Source organism: Coregonus lavaretus (assembly GCF_964263955.1).
Source record: "Coregonus lavaretus genome assembly, chromosome: 2".
Lineage (NCBI taxonomy): Eukaryota > Metazoa > Chordata > Actinopteri > Salmoniformes > Salmonidae > Coregonus > Coregonus lavaretus.
In genome coordinates, this window is record NC_139989.1 from 34851690 (window position 1) to 34878426 (window position 26737).

The 26737-nt window shown below is 41.6% G+C and overlaps 1 protein-coding gene across 1 annotated transcript in view; it reads left to right on the forward strand.

Annotated features, from left to right (window-relative positions):
* Positions 1–21530, forward strand: part of LOC311101171 (sodium channel protein type 4 subunit alpha B-like) — a gene marked incomplete at both ends in the record, with an annotated part of 34365 nt that extends 12835 nt beyond the window's left edge. Inside the window, 17 exon segments of the mRNA XM_084142258.1 lie at positions 82–296; positions 5492–5720; positions 6418–6538; positions 7041–7279; positions 7474–7647; positions 10013–10369; positions 11170–11643; positions 15474–15591; positions 17503–17657; positions 17739–17912; positions 18087–18209; positions 18479–18763; positions 18914–18967; positions 19071–19212; positions 19367–19464; positions 19851–20121; positions 20257–21530. Coding sequence (XP_083998384.1) covers positions 82–296; positions 5492–5720; positions 6418–6538; positions 7041–7279; positions 7474–7647; positions 10013–10369; positions 11170–11643; positions 15474–15591; positions 17503–17657; positions 17739–17912; positions 18087–18209; positions 18479–18763; positions 18914–18967; positions 19071–19212; positions 19367–19464; positions 19851–20121; positions 20257–21530 — 4503 coding nt within the window.
* Between the last annotated feature and the right edge of the window lie 5207 nt (positions 21531–26737).

Sequence of the window (26737 nt, forward strand, 5' to 3'; positions counted from 1 at the left end):
TGTCATCAGGCATATTGATACAGAAAGAGTGCTCTCTCGGTTTACTGGTGAGTTAACTGGCCGTTTCTCCCTTACCCATAGACTCTTCGCTCAGCAGGGAAAACCAACATGATTTTCTTTGTGGTGGTGATCTTCCTGGGCTCGTTCTACCTGATCAACCTGATCCTGGCTGTGGTGGCCATGGCATATGCTGAGCAGAACGAGGCCACCATGGCCGAGGCCAAGGAGAAGGAGGAGGAGTATGCCATGATCCTGGAACGCCTGAAGGAAAGGAAAAAAGCAGAGGTCAAAAAGGTGTGATCAACTTACTATGTATGTAAAGCACTATGAGCATCTGTGAAAAAAATGACCTATATATATAAATATATATATATATATATATATATATATATATTTTTTTTTTAGGGGGTAGATCAGCTTTAATATTGCAGATAGATTGTAACTTCCATGAATGTAATTGTCTGCATCACTTCCAATCCCCCGTATATGTTTTTCTAGCTAATATACAGTTGAAGTCTGAAGTTTACATACACCTTGACCAAATACATTTAAACTCAAATGTCAGAATAATAGTAGAGAGAATGATTTATTTCTGCTTTTATTTATTTCATCACATTCCCAGTGGGTCAGAAGTTTACATACACTCAATTAGTATTTGGTAGCATTGCCTTTAAATTGTTTAACTTGGGTCAAACGTTTCGGGTAGCTTTCCACAAGCTTCCCACAATAAGTTGGGTGAATTTTAGCCCATTCCTCCTGACAGAGCTGGTGTAACTGAGTCAGGTTTGTAGGCCTCCGTGCTCACACACGCTTTTTCAGTTCTGCCCACAAATGTTCTATAGGATTGAGGTCAGGGCTTTGTGATGGCCACTCCAATACCTTGACTTTGTTGTCCTTAAGCCATTTTGCCACAACTTTGGAAATAGGCTTGGGGTCATTGTCCATTTGGAAGACCCATTTGCCACCAAGCTTTAACTTCCTGACTGATGTCTTGAGATGTTGCTTCAATATATCCACATCATTTTCCTTCCTCATGATGCCCTCTATTTTGTGAAATGCACCAGTCCCTCCTGCAGCAAAGCACCCCCACAGAATGATGCTGCCACCCCTGTGCTTCACAGTTGGGATGGTGTTCTTCGGCTTACAAGCACCCCCTTTTTCCTCCAAACATAACGATGGTCATTATGGCCAAACAGTTCTATTTTTGTTTCATCAGACCAGAGGACATTTCTCCAAAATGTACGATCTTTGTCCCCATGTGCAGTTGCAAACCGTAGTCTATCTTTTTTATGGCAGTTTTGGAGAAGTGGCTTCTTCCTTGCTGAGCAGCCTTTCAAGTTATGTCGATATAGGACTCGTTTTACTGTGGATATAGATACTTTTGTACCTGTTCCCTCCAGCATCTTCACAAGGTCCTTTGCTGTTGTTCTGGGATTGATTTGCACTTTTCTTATCAAAGTACGTTAATCTCTAGGAGATCGAACACGTCTCCTTCCTGAGCGGTATGACGGCTTCGTGGTCCCATGGTGTTTATACTTGCGTACTATTGTTTGTACAGATGAACGTGGTACCTTCAGGCGTTTGGAAATTGCTCCCAAGGATGAACCAGACTAGTGGTCTACAATTTTTTTTCGGAGGTCTTGGCTGATTTCTTTTGATTTTCCCATGATGTCAAGCAAAGAGGCACTGAGTTTGAAGGTAGGCCTTGAAATACATCCACAGGTACACCTCCAATTGACTCAAATGATGTCAATTAGAATTTCAGAAGCTTCTAAAGCCATGACATCATTTTCTGGAATTTTCCAAGCTGTTTAAAGGCACAGTCAACTTAGTGTATTTAAACTTCTGACCCACTGAAATTGTGATACAGTGAATTATAAGTGAAATAATCTGTCTGTAAACAATTGTTGGAAAAATGACTTATGTCATGCACAAAGTAGATGTCCTAACCGACTTGCCAAAACTATAGTTTGTTAACAAGAAATTTGTGGAGTGGTTGGAAATGAGTTTTAATGACTCCAACCTAAGTGTACGTAAACTTCCGACTTCAACTGTATGTGTACAGTGGGGGGAAAAAGTATTTAGTCAGCCACCAATTGTGCAAGTTCTCCCACTTAAAAAGATGAGAGAGGCCTGTAATTTTCATCATAGGTACACGTCAACTATGACAGACAAATTAAGGAAAAAAATTCCAAAAAATCACATTGTAGGATTTTTTATGAATTTATTAGCAAATTATGGTGGAAAATAAGTATTTGGTCACCTACAAACAAGCAAGATTTCTGGCTCTCACAGACCTGTAACTTCTTCTTTAAGAGGCTCTCTGTCCTCCACTCGTTACCTGTATTAATGGCACCTGTTTGAACTTGTTATCAGTATAAAAGACACCTGTCCACAACCTCAAACAGTCACACTCCAAACTCCACTATGGCCAAGACCAAAGAGCTGTCAAAGGACACCAGAAACAAAATTGTAGACCTGCACCAGGCTGGGAAGACTGAATCTGCAATAGGTAAGCAGCTTGGTTTGAAGAAATCAACTGTGGGAGCAATTATTAGGAAATGGAAGACATACAAGACCACTAATAATCTCCCTCGATCTGGGGCTCCACGCAAGATCTCACCCCGTGGGGTCAAAATGATCACAAGAACGGTGAGAAAAAATCCCAGAACCACACGGGGGGACCTAGTGAATGACCTGCAGAGAGCTGGGACCAAAGTAACAAAGCCTACCATCAGTAACACACTACGCCACCAGGGACTCAAATCCTGCAGTGCCAGACGTGTCCCCCTGCTTATGCTAGTACATGTCCAGAACCCGTCTGAAGTTTGCTAGAGTGCATTTGGATGATCCAGAAGAGGATTGGGAGAATGTCATATGGTCAGATGAAACCAAAATATAACTGTTTGGTCAAAACTCAACCCGTCATGTTTGGAGGACAAAGAATGCTGAGTTGCATCCAAAGTACACCATACCTACTGTGAAGCATGGGGGTGGAAACATCATGCTTTGGGGCTGTTTTTCTGCAAAGGGACCAGGAGGACTGATCCGTGTAAAGGAAAGAATGAATGGGGCCATGTATCGTGAGATTTTGAGTGAAAACCTCCTTCCATCAGCAAGGGAATTGAAGATGAAACGTGGCTGGGTCTTTCAGCATGACAATGATCCCAAACACACCGCCCGGGCAACGAAGGAGTGGCTTCATAAGAAGCATTTCAAGGTCCTGGAGTGGCCTAGCCAGTCTCCAGATCTCAACCCCATAGAAAATCTTTGGAGGGAGTTGAAAGTCCGTGTTGCCCAGCGACAGCCCCAAAACATCACTGCTCTAGTGGAGATCTGCATGGAGGAATGGGCCAAAATACCAGTAACAGTGTGTGAAAATCTTGTGAAGACTTACAGAAAACGTTTGACCTGTGTCATTGCCAACAAAGGGTATATAACAAAGTATTGAGAAACTTTTGTTATTGACCAAATACTTATTTTCCACCATAATTTGCAAATAAATTCATAAAAAATCCTACAATGTGATTTTCTGGATTTTTTTTTTCTAATTTTGTCTGTCATAGTTGACGTGTACCTATGATGAAAATTACAGGCCTCTCTCATCTTTTTAAGTGGGAGAACTTGCACAATTGGTGGCTGACTAAATACTTTTTTTCCCCACTGTATATATACAGTGAGGGAAAAAAGTATTTGATCCCCTGCTGATTTTGTACGTTTGCCCACTGACAAAGAAATGATCAGTCTATAATTTTAATGGTAGGTTTATTTGAACAGTGAGAGACAGAATAACAACAAAAAAATCCAGAAAGTCGCATGTCAAAAATGTTATAAATTTATTTGCATTTTAATGAGGGAAATAAGTATTTGACCCCCTCTCAATCAGAAAGATTTCTGGCTCCCAGGTGTCTTTTATACAGGTAACGAGCTGAGATTAGGAGCACACTCTTAAAAAGGGAGTGCTACTAATCTCAGCTTGTTACCTGTATAAAAGACAACTGTCCACAGAAGCAATCAATCAATCAGATTCCAAACTCTCCACCATGGCCAAGACCAAAGAGCTCTCCAAGGATGTCAGGGACAAGATTGTAGACCTACACAAGGCTGGAATGGGCTACAAGACCATCGCCAAGCAGCTTGGTGAGAAGGTGACAACAGTTGGTGCGATTATTCGCAAATGGAAGAAACACAAAATAACGGTCAATCTCCCTCGACCTGGGGCTCCATGCAAGATCTCACCTCGTGGAGTTGCAATGATCATGAGAACGGTGAGGAATCAGCCCAGAACTGCACGGGAGGATCTTGTCAATGATCTCAAGGCAGCTGGGACCATAGTCACCAAGAAAACAATTGGTAACACACTACGCCGTGAAGGACTGAAATCCTGCAGCTCCCACAAGGTCCCCCTGCTCAAGAAAGCACATATACAGGCCCGTCTGAAGTTTGCCAATGAACATCTGAATGATTCAGAAGAGAACTGGGTGAAAGTGTTGTGGTCAGATGAGACCAAAATCGAGCTCTTTGGCATCAACTCAACTCGCCGTGTTTGGAGGAGGAGGAATGCTGCCTATGACCCCAAGAACCTATCCCCACCGTCAAACATGGAGGTGGAAACGTTATGCTAAGGGGGTGTTTTTCTGCTAAGGGGACAGGACAACTTCACCGCATCAAAGGGACGATGGACGGGGCCATGTACTGTCAAATCTTGGGTGAGAACCTCCTTCCCTCAGCCAGGACATTGAAAACGGGTCGTGGATGGGTATTCCAGCATGACAATAACCCAAAACACACGGCCAAGGCAACAAAGGAGTGGCTCAAGAAGAAGCACATTAAGGTCCTGGAGTGGCCTAGCCAGTCTCCAGACCTTAATCCCATAGAAAATCTGTGGAGGGAGCTGAAGGTTTGAGTTGCCAAACGTCAGCCTTGAAACCTTAATGACTTGGAGAAGATCTGCAAAGAGGAGTGGGACAAAATCCCTCCTGAGATGTGTGCAAACCTGGTGGCCAACTACAAGAAACGTCTGACCTCTGTGATTGCCACCAAGGGTTTTGCCACCAAGTACTAAGTCATGTTTTGCAGAGGGGTCAAATACTTATTTCCCTCATTAAAATGCAAATCAATTTATAACATTTTTGACATGCGTTTTTCTGGATTTTTTTGTTGTTATTCTGTCTCTCACTGTTCAAATAAACCTACCATAAAAATTATAGACTGATCATGTCTTTGTCAGTGGGCAAACGTACCAAATCAGCGACTTACAAATTGGTGCATTCACCTTATGATAAGTCTCACTCTTTGATCTGATGATAGTTGATAGAGTAAGATTTAGTTGGTCGATTCAACTCTAGATTCAAATGTCTGCTGAACTGGATAAATACAAAAAATACCTAGTAATCATACTAAGTGTTAATTTGCAGATTACTACTCATGTTGGTGGTTCTCGTCCTTAGTTTGTTTGATTCTTGTCAATGATTGACTGATTATTTGACTGACATGACAGGCATCATGAACACCATGAACACTCTGAAAAAGCTGGCAGTCAGACGTCACTGTCTAGTAGAACATCTAAGAAAGAGAAAGGTGAAAAGTCAGATCAAGACGTTGCTGATGATGAGGAGTTTACGTCCTCCAGCCTTGATAAGGACGGCGAGGCTATAAAGGACTCCAATGGAGGCCTCATGATCAGAGCCAACGCCGACAAGGTCCTGGAAGACCAGGAGGTGAGCCGCATGGCTCAGATGGGTTGCTGTGCGCTTGATGTTATGACCTTTTCACACTACTGTGCCGACCTGAACCAAACTGTGCTGGCTCGGATATTGTTTATTCACCTTTCCCTTTTCAGGACGGTTTCAACAACTATGATGAATGCATAACCAATTAATGTGTAACCAACTTAGTGCAGCTTGGTTTGGTTAGGCTCAGTTTGGCTCTGAAAAAGTGGGTTTCTGGCCTCCTGAGTGGCGCAGCGGTCTAAGGCACTGCATTGCAGTGCTAGAGGCGTCACTACAGACCCGGGTTCGATCCAGGGCTGTATCATAGGGCGGCGCACAATTGGCCCAGCGTCGTCCGGGTTAGGGGAGGGTTTGACCGGGAGGGCTTTACTTGGCTCATCGCGCTCTAGGGACTCCTTGTGGCAGGTCGGGCGCCTGCAGGCTGACCTCAGTTGTCAGGTGAACGGTGTTTCCTCCGACACATTGGTGCAGCTGGCTACCGGGTTAAGCGGGCGGGTGTTAAAAGCGCGGTTTGGCGGTTCATGTTTCGGAGGACGCATGACTCGACCTTCGCCTCCCGAGCCCTTTGGGGAGTTGCAGTGATGAGACAAGATTGAAATTGGGGAGAAAAAAGGGGGTAAAAATAAATAAGTGGGTTGCTATGCGCGTGATGGTTAAGTGTGTCTTGTTTCTCTTTGTTCTACAGTCTGCTGTTGTGTTGAAGAGGGCCAGTGGACCCAAGGGGAGTAAGGACCAGCTGGAAGTATCAGGCCTGCAGAAGAAGACACCCAGTTCACCCAGTGTCTACAGCCAAGATGACATGGATGGTAACTGTCAGAAATCGCAATGGATCTGTGTATGAGAAATTAAATGTCCTAAGGAATGTGTGGGACTGGAATGTGATGTATAGGACTGTTATTGCGATATCCACCCATACCTGTGTTCTAATTGGCTACTGTATTAGAGTAAGGGCTTCTTTTATATCCTCTTATGAGTTATGCAGAGTTTCATCATCACAGTTTGCCATCTTATGCACTGATGGCACATTGTGTCAGCTTCTTCAGCATAAGACCTACAACCTATGGCCTTACACATGTTTGAACTTTAGGTGCTCAAGACAAATAATACTTTTCAAAACCTACATAGACTTTAATAATACTTTTGAACTTTAGGTGCTGCAAATAATACATAAAGGTTGAAAACAAATCATGAACCCATAAAAAATACTTATCATGCAACGTTGTGTACAAAAAAACTACAACTCACAAAATGTACTCTGATGTTAAGCTTGACAAACAAAACCTTCCTCCTTTACCCTCATTCCAACAGATCTGGAGGAGGAACTGAGACCTTGTCCGCCCTTCTGGTACAAGTGTTCAGACGTCTTCCTGAAATGGAACTGCTGTGTGCCCTGGGTGACTTTCAAGAAGTGGATGTACTTCATAGTGAATGACCCGTTCGTGGACTTGGGCATCACCATCTGCGTTGTACTCAACACCATATTCATGGCCATGGAGCACTACCCCATGACAGCAGAATTTGAAGATGTGCTGAGTGTGGGGAACTTGGTGAGTTACCTTCCTTAATGATGCTCTTCCACCTTACCTCTTCTGTAGCCATGATAGTGATACCATAGAAATCTCTCTCTCAAAACGATCATGTTCAAAATTCAGGTTTACAGTGCAGGCAGAAACCATGAGAATCTGCATATCTACACTTTGCACAGTTTTCAATGTAATTCACTCTCTCATCTCTTGTACAGGTATTCACAGGAATCTTCACAGCAGAGATGGTGCTGAAGCTCATCGCCATGGATCCGTACTACTACTTCCAGGTCGGTCGGAACATCTTCGACAGCATCATTGTGACCATAAGCCTGGTGGAGCTGTGGCTGGCCGACATCGAGGGTCTGTCCGTGCTCCGCTCCTTCCGTCTGGTGAGGGTCCCTCCACCCACAGTTTAGAACACACTCTCTCAGTGTAACTGTGCAGTATGTGTCCATATTGTTCATGAGTTTCTAGTGGAGTTTCTAGTGGATAGACTATATGGTTCAATAGAAAATAGTCTAATTAATGAAAAAAGCATCTAATTAACAATGGCATTATTTTTAATCAACTCTTCCAACTATTGACTTTTTTTCACAACTGCCATCAGTTTGACGCTAAAACATTTACAATAAAGACATAGTAAAACACTATTTATTGACATAGTCAAATAAATAGGTGTGAAAATCTTTTTTAAACATGTCATGTTGAAACCCTCATATTAAATACCAATTGTATTCACTAAGTTGATGGTTTATATTTAGGATTGTCATGTGTCAAATGTGCAGCAGTAGGACGGAGTCAGGCGCAGGACACAGAACTGAGTACACGATATACTTTACTCTGAAAAACACGCAGGGAAAACACACCAGCTCACAAAAGTGTATGACACAACACAACAAACAAACACGAACAAAACCATGTGGGAACCAGAGGGTTAAATAGGGAAATAATCATAATGCAATGGGAGCCAGGTGTGTACAAACAAGACTAAACAAATGGAAAACAGAAACGTAGATTGGTGGCAGCTAAAAAGCCGGTGACGATGAACGCCAATAGCCGCCCGCACAAGGAGAGGCACCAACTTCGGCGGAGGTCGTGACATTACCCCCCCCTTGACGTGCGGCTCCAGCAGGACGACCCGGAGGACGAGGCGCAGGACGATCCGGGTGTAGACAGTGAAATTCCTGCAGTAAGGAAGGGTCCAGGATGTCCTCCACCGGCACCCAGCATCTCTCCTCCGGACCGTTCCCCTCCCACTCCACGAGGTACTGAAGGCCCCTCGCCCGACGTCTTGAGTCCATGATGGCTCGTACAGTATACGCCGGGGGCCCCTCGATGTCCAGAGGGGGCCGAGGAACCTCCCGCACCTCAGACTGCTGGAGCAGACCTGCTACCACCGGCCTGAGGAGAGACACATGGAACGAGGGGTTAATACGGTAATCAGGGGGGAGCTGCAACCTATAACATACCTCGTTCAGTCTCCTCAGGACTTTAAATGGCCCCACAAACCGCCGACCCAGCTTCCGGCAGGGCAGGCGAAGGGGCAGGTTTTCTTGTCAAGAGCCAGACCCGGTCCCCCGGTGCATACACCGGAGCCTCACTGCGGTGGCGGTCGGCGCTTGCCTTCTGTCACCCGATGGCCTGCTGCAGGCATACATGGGCAGCGTTCCAGGTCTCCTCCGAGCGCCGAAACCATTCATCCACCGCAGGTGCCTCGATCTGGCTCTGATGCCACGGTGCCAGGACCGGCTGATAACCTAATACACACTGGAAAGGAGTAAGGTTAGTGGAGGAGTGGCGGAGGGAGTTTTGGGCTATCTCTCAGGTACAGCCAATCAGAATGAGTTTTTACCCACAAAAGGGCTTTATTACAGATAGAAATACTCCTCCGTTTCATCAACTGTCCGGGTGGCTGGTCTCAGACGATCTCGCAGGTGAAGAAGCCGGATGTGGATGTCCTGGGCTGGCGTGGTTACACGTGGTCTGCGGTTGTGAGGCTGATTGGACGTACTGCCAAATTCTCTAAAACGACGCCGGAGGCGGTTTACGGTAGAGAGATGAACATTAAATTCCCTGGCAACAGCTCTGGTGGCCATTACTACAGTCAGCATACCAGTTGAACGCTCCGTCAAAACTTGAGACATCTGTGGCGTTGTGTTGTGTGACAAAACTACACATTTTAGAGTGGCCTTTTATTGTCCCCAGCACAAGGTGTACTTGTTTAATGATCATGCTGTTTAATCAGCTTCTTGATATGCCACACCTGTCAGGTGGATGGATTATCTTGGCAAAGGAGTAATGCTCTCTAACAGGGATATGAACAAGTTTGTGCACAAAATCTGAGAGAAATAAGCTTTTTGTGCGTATGGAACATTTCTGGGATCTTTTATTTCATCTCATGAAACATGGGACCAGCACTTTACATGTTGTGTTTACATGTGATAAAGCCACATAGAGGGCCATAGATAATTCCAGACACCTGTGATAATCTGAAGTACCCTAAAAAGATCACTAGATGTCATGTGATAAAAAAATAAAATAAATTAAGTTACTAAAAACCCTCCCTTAGCAACCCTATGCAAGATTAACATCACATTAGCCACAAGTAAAGTGGTACTAACTCTACAAACCTAATTATTGGCCAGTTTCCTGGACACAGCTCAATGGAAAATCAAGTTATACTTTTTTTTGTATCAGTTTCTGGGAAACCAGCTCTATGTAACCTAATAATGTCTCTAATTGTTTTGGGGGCAGATGCGTGTTTTCAAACTGACCAAATCCTGGCCCACACTCAACATGCTAATCAAGATCATCGGTAATTCAATGGGAGCCCTTGGTAACCTCACCCTGGTCCTGGCCATCATCGTCTTCATCTTCTCCGTGGTGGGCATGCAGCTCTTCGGCAAGAGCTACAAAGAGTATGTCTGCAAGATCTCCTCAAACTGCGAGCTGCCCCGCTGGCACATGCATGACTTCTTCCACGCTTTTCTCATCATCTTCCGGGTGCTGTGCGGAGAGTGGATCGAGACCATGTGGGAATGCATGGAGGTGGCCGGACAGGGCATGTGTCTCGTTGTCTTCATTGTGGTCATGGTCATCGGTAAACTAGTGGTGAGTGATGCATTGAACCATGGGATGTGGGCACTGGAGGGTTGGCATTGAAGTATTTTGGTGTTCAGTTAGTTAATGGATTACTCAAAAGGTGTAATGCACATAACATGAAAGATCAGGGAGAGTGTTTGGTGGAGTGTTCCATGCATACAGTGCACATACCACAGATGCAGCTCTTATGTTGCTGTTAGATAATGAGTTGATTATGCCAGCTCCATACTTTTGATGGATACCAGGCGGTCCTTCACTGTAAACGAAACTGATTGTGTTTCCTCTTTGGTTAGTCATAGGACGAAGAGAGGAAATAGCTATGTCAGTTGAGGTAGCAAAAGCCTGACAACAAACTATGTGCCAAAGACAAACAGGGCTTTCTGTCTGAACTCCCGGGAGAATATCATAGACTAACAGTGGCATCACTCAATGAAGGGGCTATTATTAGCTCCATGATATGGGCCAGCAGTTCTGACCTTGGGTTGTTTGGGGATCCAATGGGGCAAGTGGCATAGAGAAAAATAGCTGAGGGCTTACAGGAATCATGGAGGGGGCAGCCTTAAGTCTACTGATGATGTAACAGGTGTTTGAGGTCACACAAGTCCAATACCACTGTTAGATGCTATTGAGAGGTAAAGTTACACGGTTACTGTTTAACTGACCTCCGGAAAACATTTTAGAAAACGTTTGACAATATTAACCAGAAAAAATTTACAAATAATAATTTCACAACCCTGATTCAAGAACATAGGGGACAATAATAACAAATACTATGTGCTAAAATCCAGTTGTTCTAACTATCCATCCAGGTGTTGAACCTCTTCTTGGCCTTGCTGCTGAGTTCGTTCAGCGGTGACAACCTGGCGGCTCCAGAGGAGGACAGGGAGATGAACAACCTGCAGATCGCCATCAGCAGGATCACCAGGGGCATCGACTGGGCCAAGGCATACATAATCAAACAGTTCTGCATTATCACAGGGAAGCAGCCTAAGGAGGATGGAGACGGGGCTGATGGTAATGGGGGTAGTAATGGGGATGTGGATGGCCTCCCGAAGGACAGCTTGGCTTTGAAAAATATAAACTCCAGTGACAACCCAAAGGCTGATTTGGAGCTGAAAATGCTGGACGTTTGGGTGGACGATGTTAACCCAAGTGGATTTCTTACAAATGCGGATTTGACCCTGGATGTACCTATTGCCAAAATGGAGTCTGATGATGAGGATGACAGCTCCAAAGAGGAAGAAGGAGAAGGCGCAAATGGGGATGCTGAAAAGGATACTGAGGTAAGACCTTTGCATTATTGATGAGTAAAACATGACTGGGCACACACTGGTTGAATCGACATTGTTTCCATGTCCGTTCAATTAAATTACGTTGAACCAACGTGGAATAGATGTTGAATTGACGTATGTGCCCAGTGGGTTATATTTTGAGCATTCATTACAAGAGAAATAACCGATATACAAGCACATGCACATCATATATGGTTATCAATTGCCAATACTATTAGTACTAGTATTATTCTATTTTTTTTATGAGGTCTTTGGTTTCATAGTAAATACTGTAGTAATGTCCGCAGAAACACTACAGTCCGCAAAAACTATAAAAAAAAAAAACTATTGTAAATACTACAGTATTTCATTTGCAATTACCCTGCCCATCCCCCTCCACCATATCCCAATTTGTGCCAAGTGAGAAACCTACATTCCAAGTATAGATCATATATTGTGTTCCCTATAAGTTATAGAAAAGAGCAGAAGCTCTGAACTATCCGTTCAGACCCCAGTCCTACCTACCTACCTACCTACAGGTTATGGAAAATTTGCTCTTTTAGTATTTCTCCAGTAGGTTTCCTCAAGGAGAACGCCTTCACTTCTATGTCATACAAAAACAATACAGTAAATACTACAGTATACTACAGTCAGCAAAAACACTACAGTAAATAATACAGTATATTACAATCCGCAAAAACACTACATTAACTACTATACTAAATACTACAGTTTTCTCTAACTACATTAATTATACTATGGTTAACTGTAAATACTACAGTATACTACAGTAAATACTACAGTATTCACTGTATTGTTTTTGCAGACTTTAGTCCACAAAAACTCTACACTCAAATACTACAGTAAAGTCTGCAAAAACACTACAGTGAATAGTATAGTATTTATAGTATAGTATTTGTTCATGTGGGTAGGGAACAGCACCATCAGCCCCAGATGGAAGCTCATAAAGATCACATACAGCCTCTGCTACAGAGAGAACATATATCTATCTTTGAGCGTCTAGTTGCAAAGAGAGGAGAGACCATGTGACTGAATGACGGAGCGTGGGAAAGAATACCAGCGCAGCATGAATAGCAAACCTGACACACACAGCTACCTGCATACTCACACACACTCCTAAAGGAAACACTTCACACCTACTCCTACTCCTACTGTGTCGGGGTACCCATCAAAATCTATGAAAGCTAAATATATATATATATATATATATATATATATATATATATATATATATATATATATATATACAGTGGGGGAAAAAAGTATTTAGTCAGCCACCAATTGTGCAAGTTCTCCCACTTAAAAAGATGAGAGAGGCCTGTCATTTTCATCATAGGTACACGTCAACTATGACAGACAAATTGAGGAAAAATAAATCAAGAAAATCACATTGTAGGATTTTTTATGAATTTATTTGCAAATTATGGTGGAAAATAAGTATTTGGTCACCTACAAACAAGCAAAATTTCTGTCTCTCACAGACCTGTAACTTCTTCTTTAAGAGGCTCCTCTGTCCTCCACTCATTACCTGTATTAATGGCACCTGTTTGAACTTGTTATCAGTATAAAAGACACCTGTCCACAACCTCAAACAGTCACACTCCAAACTCCACTATGGCCAAGACCAAAGAGCTGTCAAAGGACACCAGAAACAAAATTGTAGACCTGCACCAGGCTGGGAAGACTGAATCTGCAATAGGTAAGCAGCTTGGTTTGAAGAAATCAACTGTGGGAGCAATTATTAGGAAATGGAAGACATACAAGACCACTGATAATCTCCCTTGATCTGGGGCTCCACGCAAGATCTCACCCCGTGGGGTCAAAATGATCACAAGAACGGTGAGCAAAAATCCCAGAACCACACGGGGGGACCTAGTGAATGACCTGCAGAGAGCTGGGACCAAAGTTACAAAGCCTACCATCAGTAACACACTACGCCGCCAGGGACTCAAATCCTGCAGTGCAAGACGTGTCCCCCTGCTTAAGCCAGTACATGTCCAGGCCCGTCTGAAGTTTGCTAGAGTGCATTTGGATGATCCAGAAGAGGATTGGGAGAATGTCATATGGTCAGATGAAACCAAAATAGAACTTTTTGGTAAAAACTCAACTCGTCGTGTTTGGAGGACAAAGAATGCTGAGTTGCATCCAAAGAACACCATACATACTGTGAAGCATGGGGGTGGAAACATCATGCTTTGGGGCTGTTTTTCTGCAAAGGGACCAGGACAACTGATCTGTGTAAAGGAAAGAATGAATGGGGCCATGTATCGTGAGATTTTGAGTGAAAACCTCCTTCCATCAGCAAGGGCATTGAAGATGAAACGTGGCTGGGTCTTTCAGCATGACAATGATCCCAAACACACCACCCGGGCAACGAAGGAGTGGCTTCGTAAGAAGCATTTCAAGGTCCTGGAGTGGCCTAGCCAGTCTCCAGATCTCAACCCCATAGAAAATCTTTGGAGGGAGTTGAAAGTCCGTGTTGCCCAGCGACAGCCCTAAAACATCACTGCTCTAGAGGAGATCTGCATGGAGGAATGGGCCAAAATACCAGCAACAGTGTGTGAAAACCTTGTGAAGACTTACAGAAAACGTTTGACCTGTGTCATTGCCAACAAAGGGTATATAACAAAGTATTGAGAAACTTTTATTATTGACCAAATACTTATTTTCCACCATAATTTGCAAATAAATTCATTAAAAATCCTACAATGTGATTTTCTGGATTTTTTTTTCCTCATTTTGTCTGTCATAGTTGACGTGTACCTATCATGAAAATTACAGGCCTCTCTCATCTTTTTAAGTGGGAGAACTTGCACAATTGGTGACTGACTAAATACTTTTTTTCCCCACTGTATATATATATATATATATATACCTCGTATATTTGTTTTAGTGTCTTGTAAATACAGGGCATGCCTTTGTCAGTTCCTCAGCAGGCCAAATCATATAACATTTGTTTCATTCAGCAGCTAAAGCCTGAACGATTGAGCATACCTTTGGTGTGCCTCTAAAATGGATCAAATGACATGTTTCACATGACAGCTCCGCTTACAGCTAAACCCATGGCATTTCAACTCTGACCTCTGCTTTAGCCACCCCAGCTGAGACCCATTTCTCAGAATATGGAGTAAATAAATTATAAAAGGGTAAATAAATTGTTTGGTCACATAAACAAAACAAGAAATAAGACACCACATCTTGTTGAATTATCAGACGGCGCATATTTAAGCACAGTATAAATAAACAAAGCCAGTATTTTTTCATAATAACTCGCAGTTAACATATAACATTATTGAATTACAATTTATGTTTACGTTCTTCAGTGCAGAGGTTGAAGAATTATTTGGAGCTGACATGTTTACAAACTTTAAAGACACTGTAGGGCGACAGTTGCTATGTCCTACTTCTTTCCCACAGTGTGTTTGCTCATTAATCTAATGTGACACGCGGCACTGTATGTGAAAGAGAGATACCACATGAATCTGTGACTGGGCAAAGAGTTATAGGCACATAGGTAACTTCAATCAAACCTCCTCTTACTAAACCTGTATCATTATGTGCTGTGTCTCAGCAAAAGTATGAAGATCTTTATACAATCTGCTCAAAACAGTGAGTAAATAAGGTCATAGTAAGTTGATGATATAGAATTACATTTCATGTCTCTAAATCCAACCCAGTGGGCATGATTAACCTCTGATTTCAATATATAATTTAATTAAAGGGATAGTTCACATTTGATGTTTTTAATTTATTTTAGCTATAAGATTATCTACAAATGGGATATCCCAAATTATCTAATACAGATGTCTCTCCCACTACAGTTAAGGAAACCTATTGCACAGGACAATGCCTCTTCAATCTGCAGCACAGTGGACAATCCCCCTGAAGTGGAGGAAGAAGAGGCAGACCCCACCAGCCCTGAGAACTGCTGGACCGAGAGTAATAGGATCTCCCTCTTACAGGCTTGATGCTACCATGGGAGTCAATATACACTGAACAAAAATATAACCGCAATATATAAAAGATCCCAGAAATGTTTCATACGCATAAAAAGCGTATTACTCTCAAATGTTTTGTACAAATTTGTTTATGTCTCTGTTAGTGAGCATTTCTCCTTTGCCAAGATAATCCATCCACCTGACAGGTGTGGCATATAAAGAAGCTGATTAAACATCATGATCATTACACAGGTGCACCTTGTGCTGGGGACAAAAAAGGCCACTCTAAAGTGCCACAGATGTATTTTGTTTTGAGGGAGCGCGCAATTGGCATGCTGACTGCAGGACTGTCCACCAGAGCTGTTGCCAGAGAATTGAATGTTCATTTCTCTACCATAAGCTGCCTCCAACGTCGTTTTAGAGAAATTGGGAGTCTGTCCAACCGGCCTCACAACCGCAGACCACATGTATGGCATCGTGTTGGCGGTCGGTTTGCTGATGTCAACGTTGTGAACAGAGTGTCCCATGGTGGCGGTGGGGTTATGGTATGGGCAGGCATAAGCTACGGACAACGAACACAATTGCATTTTATCGATGGCAATTTGAATGCACAGAGATACCGTGACGAGATCCTGAGGCCCATTGTGCCATTCATCTTTTATGAATTGTAACTCAGTAAAATCTTTGAAATTGTTGCATGTTGCGTTTCTATTTTTGTTCAGTATACTGTAGTTAACCTACATCAGCCTCCAATGATTTACTTACTTACTTACTTACTTAATATACAGTTGAAGTCGGAAGTTTTCATACACCTTAGCCATATACATTTAAACTCAGTTTTTCACAATTCCTGACATTTAATCCTAGTAGAAATTCCCTGTCTTAGGTCAGTTACGATCACCACTTTATTTTAAGAATGTGAAATGTCATAATAATAGTAGAGAGAATTATTTATTTAAGCTTTTATTTCTTTCATCACATTCCCAGTGGGTCAGAAGTTTACATACACTAAATTAGTATTTGGTAGCATTGCTTTTAAATTGTTTAACTTGGGTCAAACCTTTCGGGTAGCCTTCCACAAGCTTCCCACATTAAGTTGGGTGAATTTTGGCCCATTCCTCCTGACAGAGCTGGTGTAACTGAGTCAGGTTTGTAGGCCTCCTTGCTCGCACACGCTTTTTCAGTTCTGCCCACACATTTTTTGTAGGATTGAGGTCAGGGCTTTGTGATGGCCACTCCAATACCTTGACTTTGTTGTCCTTAAGACATTTTGCCACAACTTTGGAAGTATGCTTGTGGTCATTGTCCATTTGGAAGTCCCATTTGCGACCTTCAATATATCCACATAATTTTCCTTCCTCATGATGCCATCTATTTTGTACACTGGAATTTTGATACAGTGAATTATAAGTGAAATAATCTGTCTGTAAACAATTGTTGGAAAAATGACTTGTGTCATGCACAAAGTAGATGTCCTAACCGACTTGCCAAAACTATAGTTTGTTAACAAGAAATTTGTGGAGTGGTTGAAAAATGAGTTTTAATGACTCCAACCTAAGTGTATGTAAACTTCCGACTTCAACTGTAGTTGTTCAGGAGGAGAGAGGGAGAGAGCAGGGCTCGCTTACTTAGTGTAGATTTGTCTGAGTCATGTTGCATTTCCCTGGCTGATATGACAATGGCTATACTGCCTATTTAAATGGCGGTTCTCTGTATGGTTCAAGTGGTAGAATATACTTTAAGTGAACATGAATTCATTAGCACCCCACTCATCTCCATTAATGAATGGGTTTTTTCACCTGCATTGATTGTAATTCTGAAATGACAAATGTGGATAGTACTGGTAGATGGGGTGCGAGGGTTGTTTTGCCTAATCTTACTAATATGTTCTCCTTCCTCAAATCTCTGGTAGAATGCATTGGACGATGCCCTTGCCTTGATTTTGACATCACCACGGGCAAAGGAAAGACTTGGTGGAACTTCAGGAAAACATGCTTCCTCATTGTGGAGCACAACTACTTTGAGACCTTTATCATCTTCATGATCCTGATGAGTAGTGGATCTTTGGTGAGATAGAGTGATGCCTTCTTTCAGTACAATACAAATACCAACATACAATACCATAATCTTTTGCTAAATTCTTCACAGGCTTTTGAAGACATATACATTGAACAGCGCAGGACCATAAAAATCATCCTGGAATATGCTGATCAAGTCTTCACCTACGTGTTCATTATTGAGATGCTCCTGAAGTGGGTGGCTTACGGATTCCAGGCCTACTTCACAAACGCATGGTGCTGGCTGGACTTCCTCATTGTGGATGTAAGTCAAAGTAATAACTCCAGTCCATCTGTGTAGTGCATCCTCGTCATAATAAGCTATATTATATTTTATCAACATTTATAAGTAATATTTAATCAAAATAAATGATCAATATTTCAGTTCATTTGAGAAAGCTAATCTTCACATGTTGTTGTCACATCCCAAATCTCCTAGGTGTCTTTGATTAGCTTAATGGCTAACATCCTGGGCTACGCTGAACTTGGACCAATCAAATCTCTTCGAACGCTAAGGGCTTTGCGGCCCCTCCGCGCCCTGTCCAGATTTGAGGGAATGAGGGTGAGTAGTCTTTCACAAGTCGAGAAAACCGAAACAAGAGAGGTGGTGTATTTGATGAGTCCCAAACATGTAAATCTGTGGCCCTAGAAATGAAATGCATTTGCTGATACATTTTCGAGAATTGATCAACAATCCAAAGAGTATTTCATTCCATTGAGTCTCAGCAGTTCAACATCAATCCATTTTTACATATTATACAAGCTCTGCTTTTACTAGGGATTTGATTTGCAGGTTTTCTCAAATTTGGACACGTGATTTCCTTTCCACAGGTGGTGGTGAATGCTCTGGTGGGGGCCATTCCTTCCATCTTTAATGTGCTTCTAGTGTGCCTCATCTTCTGGCTCGTCTTCAGCATCATGGGAGTCAACCTGTTTGCTGGGAAGTACTACTTCTGCTTCAACACCACCGCTGTGGAGAGGTTCTCTGCTGACATTGTGAATAACAAGACTGAATGCTATCAACTAATGATGGAGGGTAATGACGAGGTGCGCTGGATGAACGCAAAGGTCAACTATGACAACGTGCCCATGGGCTACCTCTCTCTCCTGCAAGTAGTGAGTTTCAAAACAGTTTGCTTACTAATCATGTAGCCTACTACCGTTGTATAGTTGAAGTTGTTTAAAGTGGTAATACGGGTGTTGGCCTGTGTTACATATACACACCCTACTGTATCTTACAGGATACCTTTTTTCTCTCATGTCCAGGCAACATTTAAAGGATGGTTGGAAATAATGTATGGAGCTGTGGATTCACGTTTTGTAAGACAATTCCTTCTTTATACTGTAATAATAATTAGAAACTTTGAGATGAGTATGAAAACAAACTCATTTCTTATTATTTTATACTCTCTGTTCCAACAAGGTGGAAGACCAGCCCATATTTGAGGATAGTGTTTACATGTACATCTACTTTGTCATATTCATCATATTTGGGTGCTTCTTCACCCTGAATCTCTTCATTGGTGTCATTATCGACAACTTCAACCAACAAAAGAAGAAGATAAGTAGCCTTCCTGCAGCCTAATATCACTAAATACCAAACACAACAAGCTATTTCTAAAACATGTTATCACAACAAGACTATACACATATAAATTACAAGTATTTTAGGTCAATGACATGCACATGAAAATAACTGTATGTCTCTATACTTTGGAGGGAAAGATATTTTCATGACAGAGGAACAGAAGAAATACTACAATGCCATGAGAAAGCTTGGTTCCAAGAAGTCACAGAAACCCATTCCTAGACCCCAGGTAAGCACCTGCTTGGATTACTGGAAAGTTGCCTGAAGATGTAGAACAAAAGAGTGTGTATTCCATAGCATCTACTGTACTACGTGACCGGCCCTTACACATCATTTACTTGACAGTATTCTTAGTTCAAATACAAGTGCATCATCACCAATGTTTAAGAGGAAAACATTCAGCTAAATACAGTACCACTCAATGAAAAGGTATTGGCAAGACTTTATCACTATCTGCTCTTGTCCACTTCTGTTCCTCCCTTATGAAGATATCTTTCCCTCCAAAGTATAGAGACATACTGTTACTTTCATGTGCATGTCATTGACCTAACATACCTCTAATTCAGTCTGTTTTTTCCTCTCCTTCTCTTGGTCTCTATTGATTGGCGGTTGAAGAACAAATTCGCAGGCATTATCTTCGACCTGATCACCCAACAATTCTTCGACATCTTCATTATGGTGCTGATCTGCCTCAACATGGTAACGATGATGGTGGAGACGGATGACCAGAGCATGGAGAAGGAGGAAATCCTCTACCTCCTCAACCTGGTGTTTATCATCATCTTCACCACAGAGTGTATCCTCAAATTGATCGCACTGCGACAATATTTTTTCTCAGTCGGATGTAATATTTTGGATTTTGTCGTCGTCATTCTCTCCATCGTTGGTGAATATGAAGAAATTATTGTATTCGTTAGTCGTATAGCTACAGAATGTTTTATTTTTGCTGAAATGAAACATGATTGAAGAACATAGTAATAATAATGAAAACTAAAACATTTATATTTTCTTTCCATTCCAGGTATTCTGCAGGCGGACATCATAGGGAAGTATTTTGTCTCACCTACCCTTTTCTGTGTCCTAAGACTGGCCAGGATTGGTCGAATTCTGAGACTCATCCGAGGAGCTAAAGGCATCCGGACACTGATGTTTGCCCTGATGATGTCACTTCCTGCTCTCTTCAACATTGGGCTCCTGCTCTTCCTCATCATGTTTATCTACTCCATTTTCGGAATGTCCAACTTTGCGTATGTCAAGAAAGAGGCCGGAATAGACGATATGTTAAATTTTGAAACTTTTGGCAACAGTATCATTTGTCTGTTCATGATCACAACCTCAGCCGGTTGGGATAGTCTCCTCTCACCCATTCTGAATAGTGGACCTCCGGACTGTGACCCGTACGTGGTAAATCCTGGCACAGATGTAAGAGGAAACTGTGTCAACCCTGGTTTGGGAATTTTTTTTTTCTGCAGCTACATCATCATGTGTTTCCTTGTTGTGGTCAACATGTACATTGCCATTATCCTTGAGAACTTCAATGTGGCCACAGAGGAGAGTGGCGACCCTCTGTGTGAAGAAGACTTCGAGATGTTCTACGAGACCTGGGAGAAGTTCGACCCTGACGCTTCACAATTCATTGCCTACGACATTTTGTCGGAGTTCTGTGACACGCTTAAAGACCCGCTCAGGATCCCCAAACCCAACACAATCAAGCTGATCACCATGGACCTTCCCATTGTCCCTGGGGATAAGATCCACTGTCTGGACATCCTGCTGGCACTGACCACAGAGGTGCTGGGAGAGTCAGGGGAGATGGACGCCATGAAGGAGAGCATGGAGGAGAAGTTCATGGCCAACAACCCCTCTAAAGTGTCATACGAGCCAATCACCACCACCCTGAGGCGAAAGCGGGAGGAGGTAGCAGCTGTTGTTATTCAGAGAGCCTATCGTAAGCATCTGCTGAGACGTTCGATGAAACTCGCTTCCTACAAGTACTGCGAAAAGAACGAGTTAACCAAGGAGGACGAAGCACCGCCAGAGAAGGAGGGAATGATTGCCATCAGGATGAGCAAACTGTATGGAAGCCAACAATTACTCAGAGGGGATGAAACTGTTGTAGAAGTGGATTCTTTTGAAAAACGGGACAGCAAAGAACTGACAGAGACACAACCTCCTGAGGAGACTACTGAGGAGCCACCGCCTGTTGAGCTTCAGAACGAGATCATCTTGCGCTCTGCCCCCTTTGTCATCCCTGCCTCAATCCATAACTCACAGCTGAAAGAGTCCGATGTTTGAATAACTAGTGCAAACAATGGATAAAAACTGCATTATCATGGTGCCATTCTGCCTTTGACGATGAGACTGCTTGTTCATCTCCAAAGTCCAACTTTGGTATGCTTGGCTTGGGTCAAAGACAGGGTTCTCGCTAACTAAGTCTCTGAGGGACACATTGAGCCCAGCCCACTGAATCAGTGATTGCACAGAGATGATGATATAACGAATATAGCAGTCAATTTAATTGATGTTGATGATGATAACCTGGAATGTATTGACTGAGAAATCATGGCTATTGTTGGCAAGACAATAACCAAAGCCTGAGCTGAAAGTTTGGGCCCATTTATGGATGCAAGCCCAGTTGTGGTAGCAGACCCCTTATAATATATAGTTGAGATCAATTGAGAATTAAATAACCTAAGAGATAGGTAGCAATGTATAAAATGATAATAAGTCAATAAAACTCCATCTCACCAGAGAGTAGGGACCTGACTCCTATGGTTTTGCTCTTAACAGAAAAACATACTTTTCAGTGCCCTGAAAGTAATTGAATAAATATGTTCCTTTTCGTATTTTTAATGCCTTTTTTATTCAAGATGTATTCTTCAAGTCAAATCTGCACTTACAGTATTCAATTGCAACAAAAAAGGCCAACAATTGTCATGCGTCAGTGTGTAGCGGTAGGAAGGAGTCAGGCGCAGGACACTGAACTTAGTAAACAACGTACTTTACTTAACAAAAGTAACAGAGCATATCTTCCACGCAGGGAAGAAAAAATACCAGCTCACAAGAAAGACAGCAAAACAACGAACAATCACGCACAACACCATGAGGAAACCAGAGGGTAAAATAGGGAAACAAATTAACATGATGGGAATCAGGTGTGTGCAATCAAAACAAAACAAGTGGAACACAGAAACATAGATCGGTGGCAGCTAGTACTCCGGTAATGACGAATGCCGAAGCCTGCCCGAGCAAGGAGGAGGGGCAGCCTCGGCTGAATTCGTGACAACAATATTTTCAGCTGTATCTTCAAAGTTTAAATATGACTCCAAAAACAGGATTCTCAAAAAGTATTATAGTTTTTTCATATGGAATCTGACTTTTGGTACATCTGTCATTTTAATCTAAACTTTTATGACTGCCCTATCATTTTCCAAATACCAGTACAAGAATGTCAAATAAAAATGTTAAATATATTTTTCAGTGAATACAATTGTATTTTTCAAAAGTTATTATTTGTCTGGAGTTTGGTTTGACATATTTGGCCAACACTTTTGTGTGTTCATTTTAAGGTATTAAAGCAAATACTCACACTGGGATGTACAGTATATACAAAGTATTTTATAAATTTTTTAACCAAAATATATTTTATATGACCTGTGCCTTTAACAGATGAAAATGACAAAAAGCTTTAATGAAGAAACAGATTTAGAAAACAGACAGAGAAATTATTTGCATTTGCAATAATTAACTAATTCTGCTGACTAACACAATAATGTGTCAAATTTGTATAAAGTCTGTTTTTTTTATTGTCGATTTTCTTAATTTTCTGTATATTTCCATTGATTTTATTGTTAAGGAAACTAACTATTTTTAATTTTTTATCACTGTAGTAACACAAGTAACCTCCTGTAGTAACACAAGTACTGTAGTAACACAAGTAACCTCCTGTAGTAACACAAGTACTGTAGTAACACAAGTAACCTCCTGTAGTAACACAAGTACTGTAGTAACACAAGTAACCTCCTGTAGTAACACAAGTACTGTAGTAACACAAGTAACCTCCTGTAGTAACACAAGTACTGTAGTAACACAAGTACTACTAACAGTGTTCGGTTTTTAATCTGCAATTATTTATGGTATTAAGCAGTATGATGATAGAAATTAATAATTACATATTTTCACAATAGGTGCACATACTGAAAATGTACTGGTCAGTTTATTGGAACATGGGACTTGTAACACCAGAGTTGTTGTTTTGATTTTCACAAGGGGCACATACTATATGTGTTAACTGAGTCGCTTCGGATAAAAGCTTCAGCTAAAATGACCATACAAGTCTTAACACAGAAATGTCTTAATCATGGGAATACAGTAGGAAAGCACTTTGAAACATAATTGGTACTGGAGAATGAAGCCTTGTTAGGAATGCAGTTTATTAATTAAAAAGTATGATGTTAACTACTTTTTAATTATACTGTAATATCAATCTCACCTAAATGTGTGTACAGTATCTTACACAATCTCTGTCTGGAGAGGCATATTTGACTATTGATACTAATATACTTCGATAAGCACAATCAAGCACACTGCAAGTTCTTTGGAAACTGGTATGAGAAAGGCATGGATTAATTACCAAAGCATGGAACCGCCTTGAGTTACTACTACAATTCTTAACTGCACCATCAAATTTGTGTCTGTTTGTGTTTTGAAAACAATGTGTGGAGGATAACTTAGATAACATAAATACATTTTCTATTTATTTCAGTGATTCACTAATTCTAATCAGTTAGTACTTCATTACAAGGGGTCTTGAGTTTGAATTAAGGACGAATACTAAGTTAGCAACTGCTTACTTTTGTACAAGATCTTCCATGTTTGTTAAGCCAAGTGTGCCTATTTGTAAGTGCTACCTACAACAGCAGTTCATGCAAAGGGAGAAGGGTTTGCCTCTAAATCATGTTCTATGCACTGTGTGAACATTCAAGTAGAGGACCTTGGAATTGTGAAATGTCAATTATATAGATATCATGCACCATTATTTACAAAACTAATACGTTGTGAAAGAGATCGAGAAGGAAGCTTATATTGTATTTTTTCGGAGACTGTGGCCTGTAAATATTGTATGTTCAATGCTCTATTCTGGAGGTTTTTGTAGATTGTAATCCTTTGTATTATCGATATAAAGAGCATTTAATTCATGTAATGATAAACTATAAATGCAAATACACAGCAGTACATTTTATGCTTTACAGCTTTACTTTCTAACAATTCTAATACATTTCAAATAAAAAACAAAGATGTGTTTGGGTGCTCTGCCAGTTGAATTGTATTACACAAATATTTTGGAGGGATCTTTATGATGTATTTGTTCACATGCATACTGTATATGCCATCTGCTGGACAACTATACAAGTCACAACTTGCCTGCCAGTAATGAGTAGCTTTCAGTTATTTCACTTTTACCAGTCATGACACCTTTGTTCCCAGTTATGATCAATAACAATTTCCAGATGTTTTTCCAGATGTTTTCCCCCTGGAGTACAAGAGTATACGTAATCCCTTAAGCATTTGTGAATTCTGAGATTTAGATTTTGTTCATCTTTCTATTTCCTGTGGGCGGTCCTTAACCAGCAGTCAGATATCTATTTAAACCTTATAGTGTTAGGACTTAGTTCACAGTCCATAAATACTCTCTCACCTTATTATCGTGCCTCAAAGACATCAATTAGATAGATCTCACAGCCATACCATAGTTTAGTCTGTCATGTAAAAGACTTCCAGTTTACAGGATATCATGCACTAAATATTGTCAAATTCCCTCATTCTACTGTCGGTAAGGCCTGAATACAGTACAGTAAATAGCTAAACAACTTCTTTCTTCAATGATGAATGTATAATTCAACTCAAGAGAAACAGAATTTATCATTAAAACAGTGGTAGAACATTTAGTTTGTTTCCTGCCAACGCTATCAATGCAGCATTCCGTTTAAAAAACAAAACAGAGCGCTGTGTTACAAGTGCTGAACTTTGGTTGTGTTCACTTCACATGAAAAACATTAAGCTGTGCCTTCAGGACGTCTCACCCAGCAGGCATTTGACTGCAGCAGCAGCAGTACTGTAATCAGAACCCATTGGGTTTGGAGCATTTGCCCTCTAATACCAAAGCACAACCCCTCCCCTCTTCCCCAGACACATGCATGAGCACACACACACACACACACACACACACACACACACACACACACACACACACACACACACACACACTATCTCTCTTTTGGTCTCTCTCTTTAACCAGGCCCTTCCTTTAGGAGAGCGGTGGGGGCAATGGGGCCTCTGGCTGGAGGTGTCTGCCGGACTATTCCTCTCCGAATTCCAAGTTTACGGCACAAGTCAGGGGTCATCAGTGCATAACGACCTTAAGCGTGGTCTGTGTGTTCTACATGTCTCTCTTTAGTTTGCAGGACCAGGAGTGAGACTACGACTATAATGTTACACCCATTCACTCCTCACACTGACCGATCCCTGTTACACATGCCAAGCTTGGTCCTATGACCAATCAGGAGGTCAAGGAGATTAGCTACAGATGTTAGCTACATGCTTGTGATGACTGGAGGGAAGGGGCTTGGATGTGGTGTGGTGACTATAATGAGCAGAATAGAGGCTCACTCAAATTGTAGCACATGATAACTGGCAGCTAATATAACTTACTAGTCCAACTATCTGATAGTGTCATAAATGTGTTTCAAAATACAACAAATGTTGCCACTATCATGTTATCATGTGTGACGACCCTTCCACTCGGTCTCCCGAATTCTCTCTTTGTTCTTGTTTTCCTTAATAGGATGTCGGTGGGCGGAGCCGGGAGGGTCGTCAGAGAAATGGGACACACCTGGGCTCGGGTGTGTCCCAGGGATAAATACACCTTTCCCCCATTCATTGTGGAGACTCTCTCCATGTAGACACACTGTTGGAGTTTGTTTGTGGCATTTTTTCTGGCTGTATTGCTTGTTTGTTTTGGCACCTTTCAACCCTCCTCATTATCCCCTCTATGCACGTATTCACTCACACTACTGATTACTGACTACACACACCATTGTTAATTGTATATCGTTTTGCTTTAGTTAATAAGTATATTTGGTTATTCCTTATCTCCACTTTGTCTCCCTGTTTGTCACGGGCTACGAGCCGGTTCGTGACACATGTAATGTAAAGAATCTCTATTACAAGTTGTGTCATGTATAACTGCTCTATACAGGTTTAGAGAAAGCCATTTCAGTGTAATTGTTTTGTTTGTGTAGCCTATTTGTTTTAACTTCACAGTCACTGAGCTGTGAGGCTTTTCCTCAAGTTCACTTAGGACAAGGTTTAGTTTCAAGTTTTATTAGTGGTACGTACAGAATAAACATGGTATACACCATGAAATGCTTACAGTCAGGTTCCTTCTCGACAATGTAACAAGAATAAGAAATAACAAAAGAACAGAGAAAGGGATCAAGCGT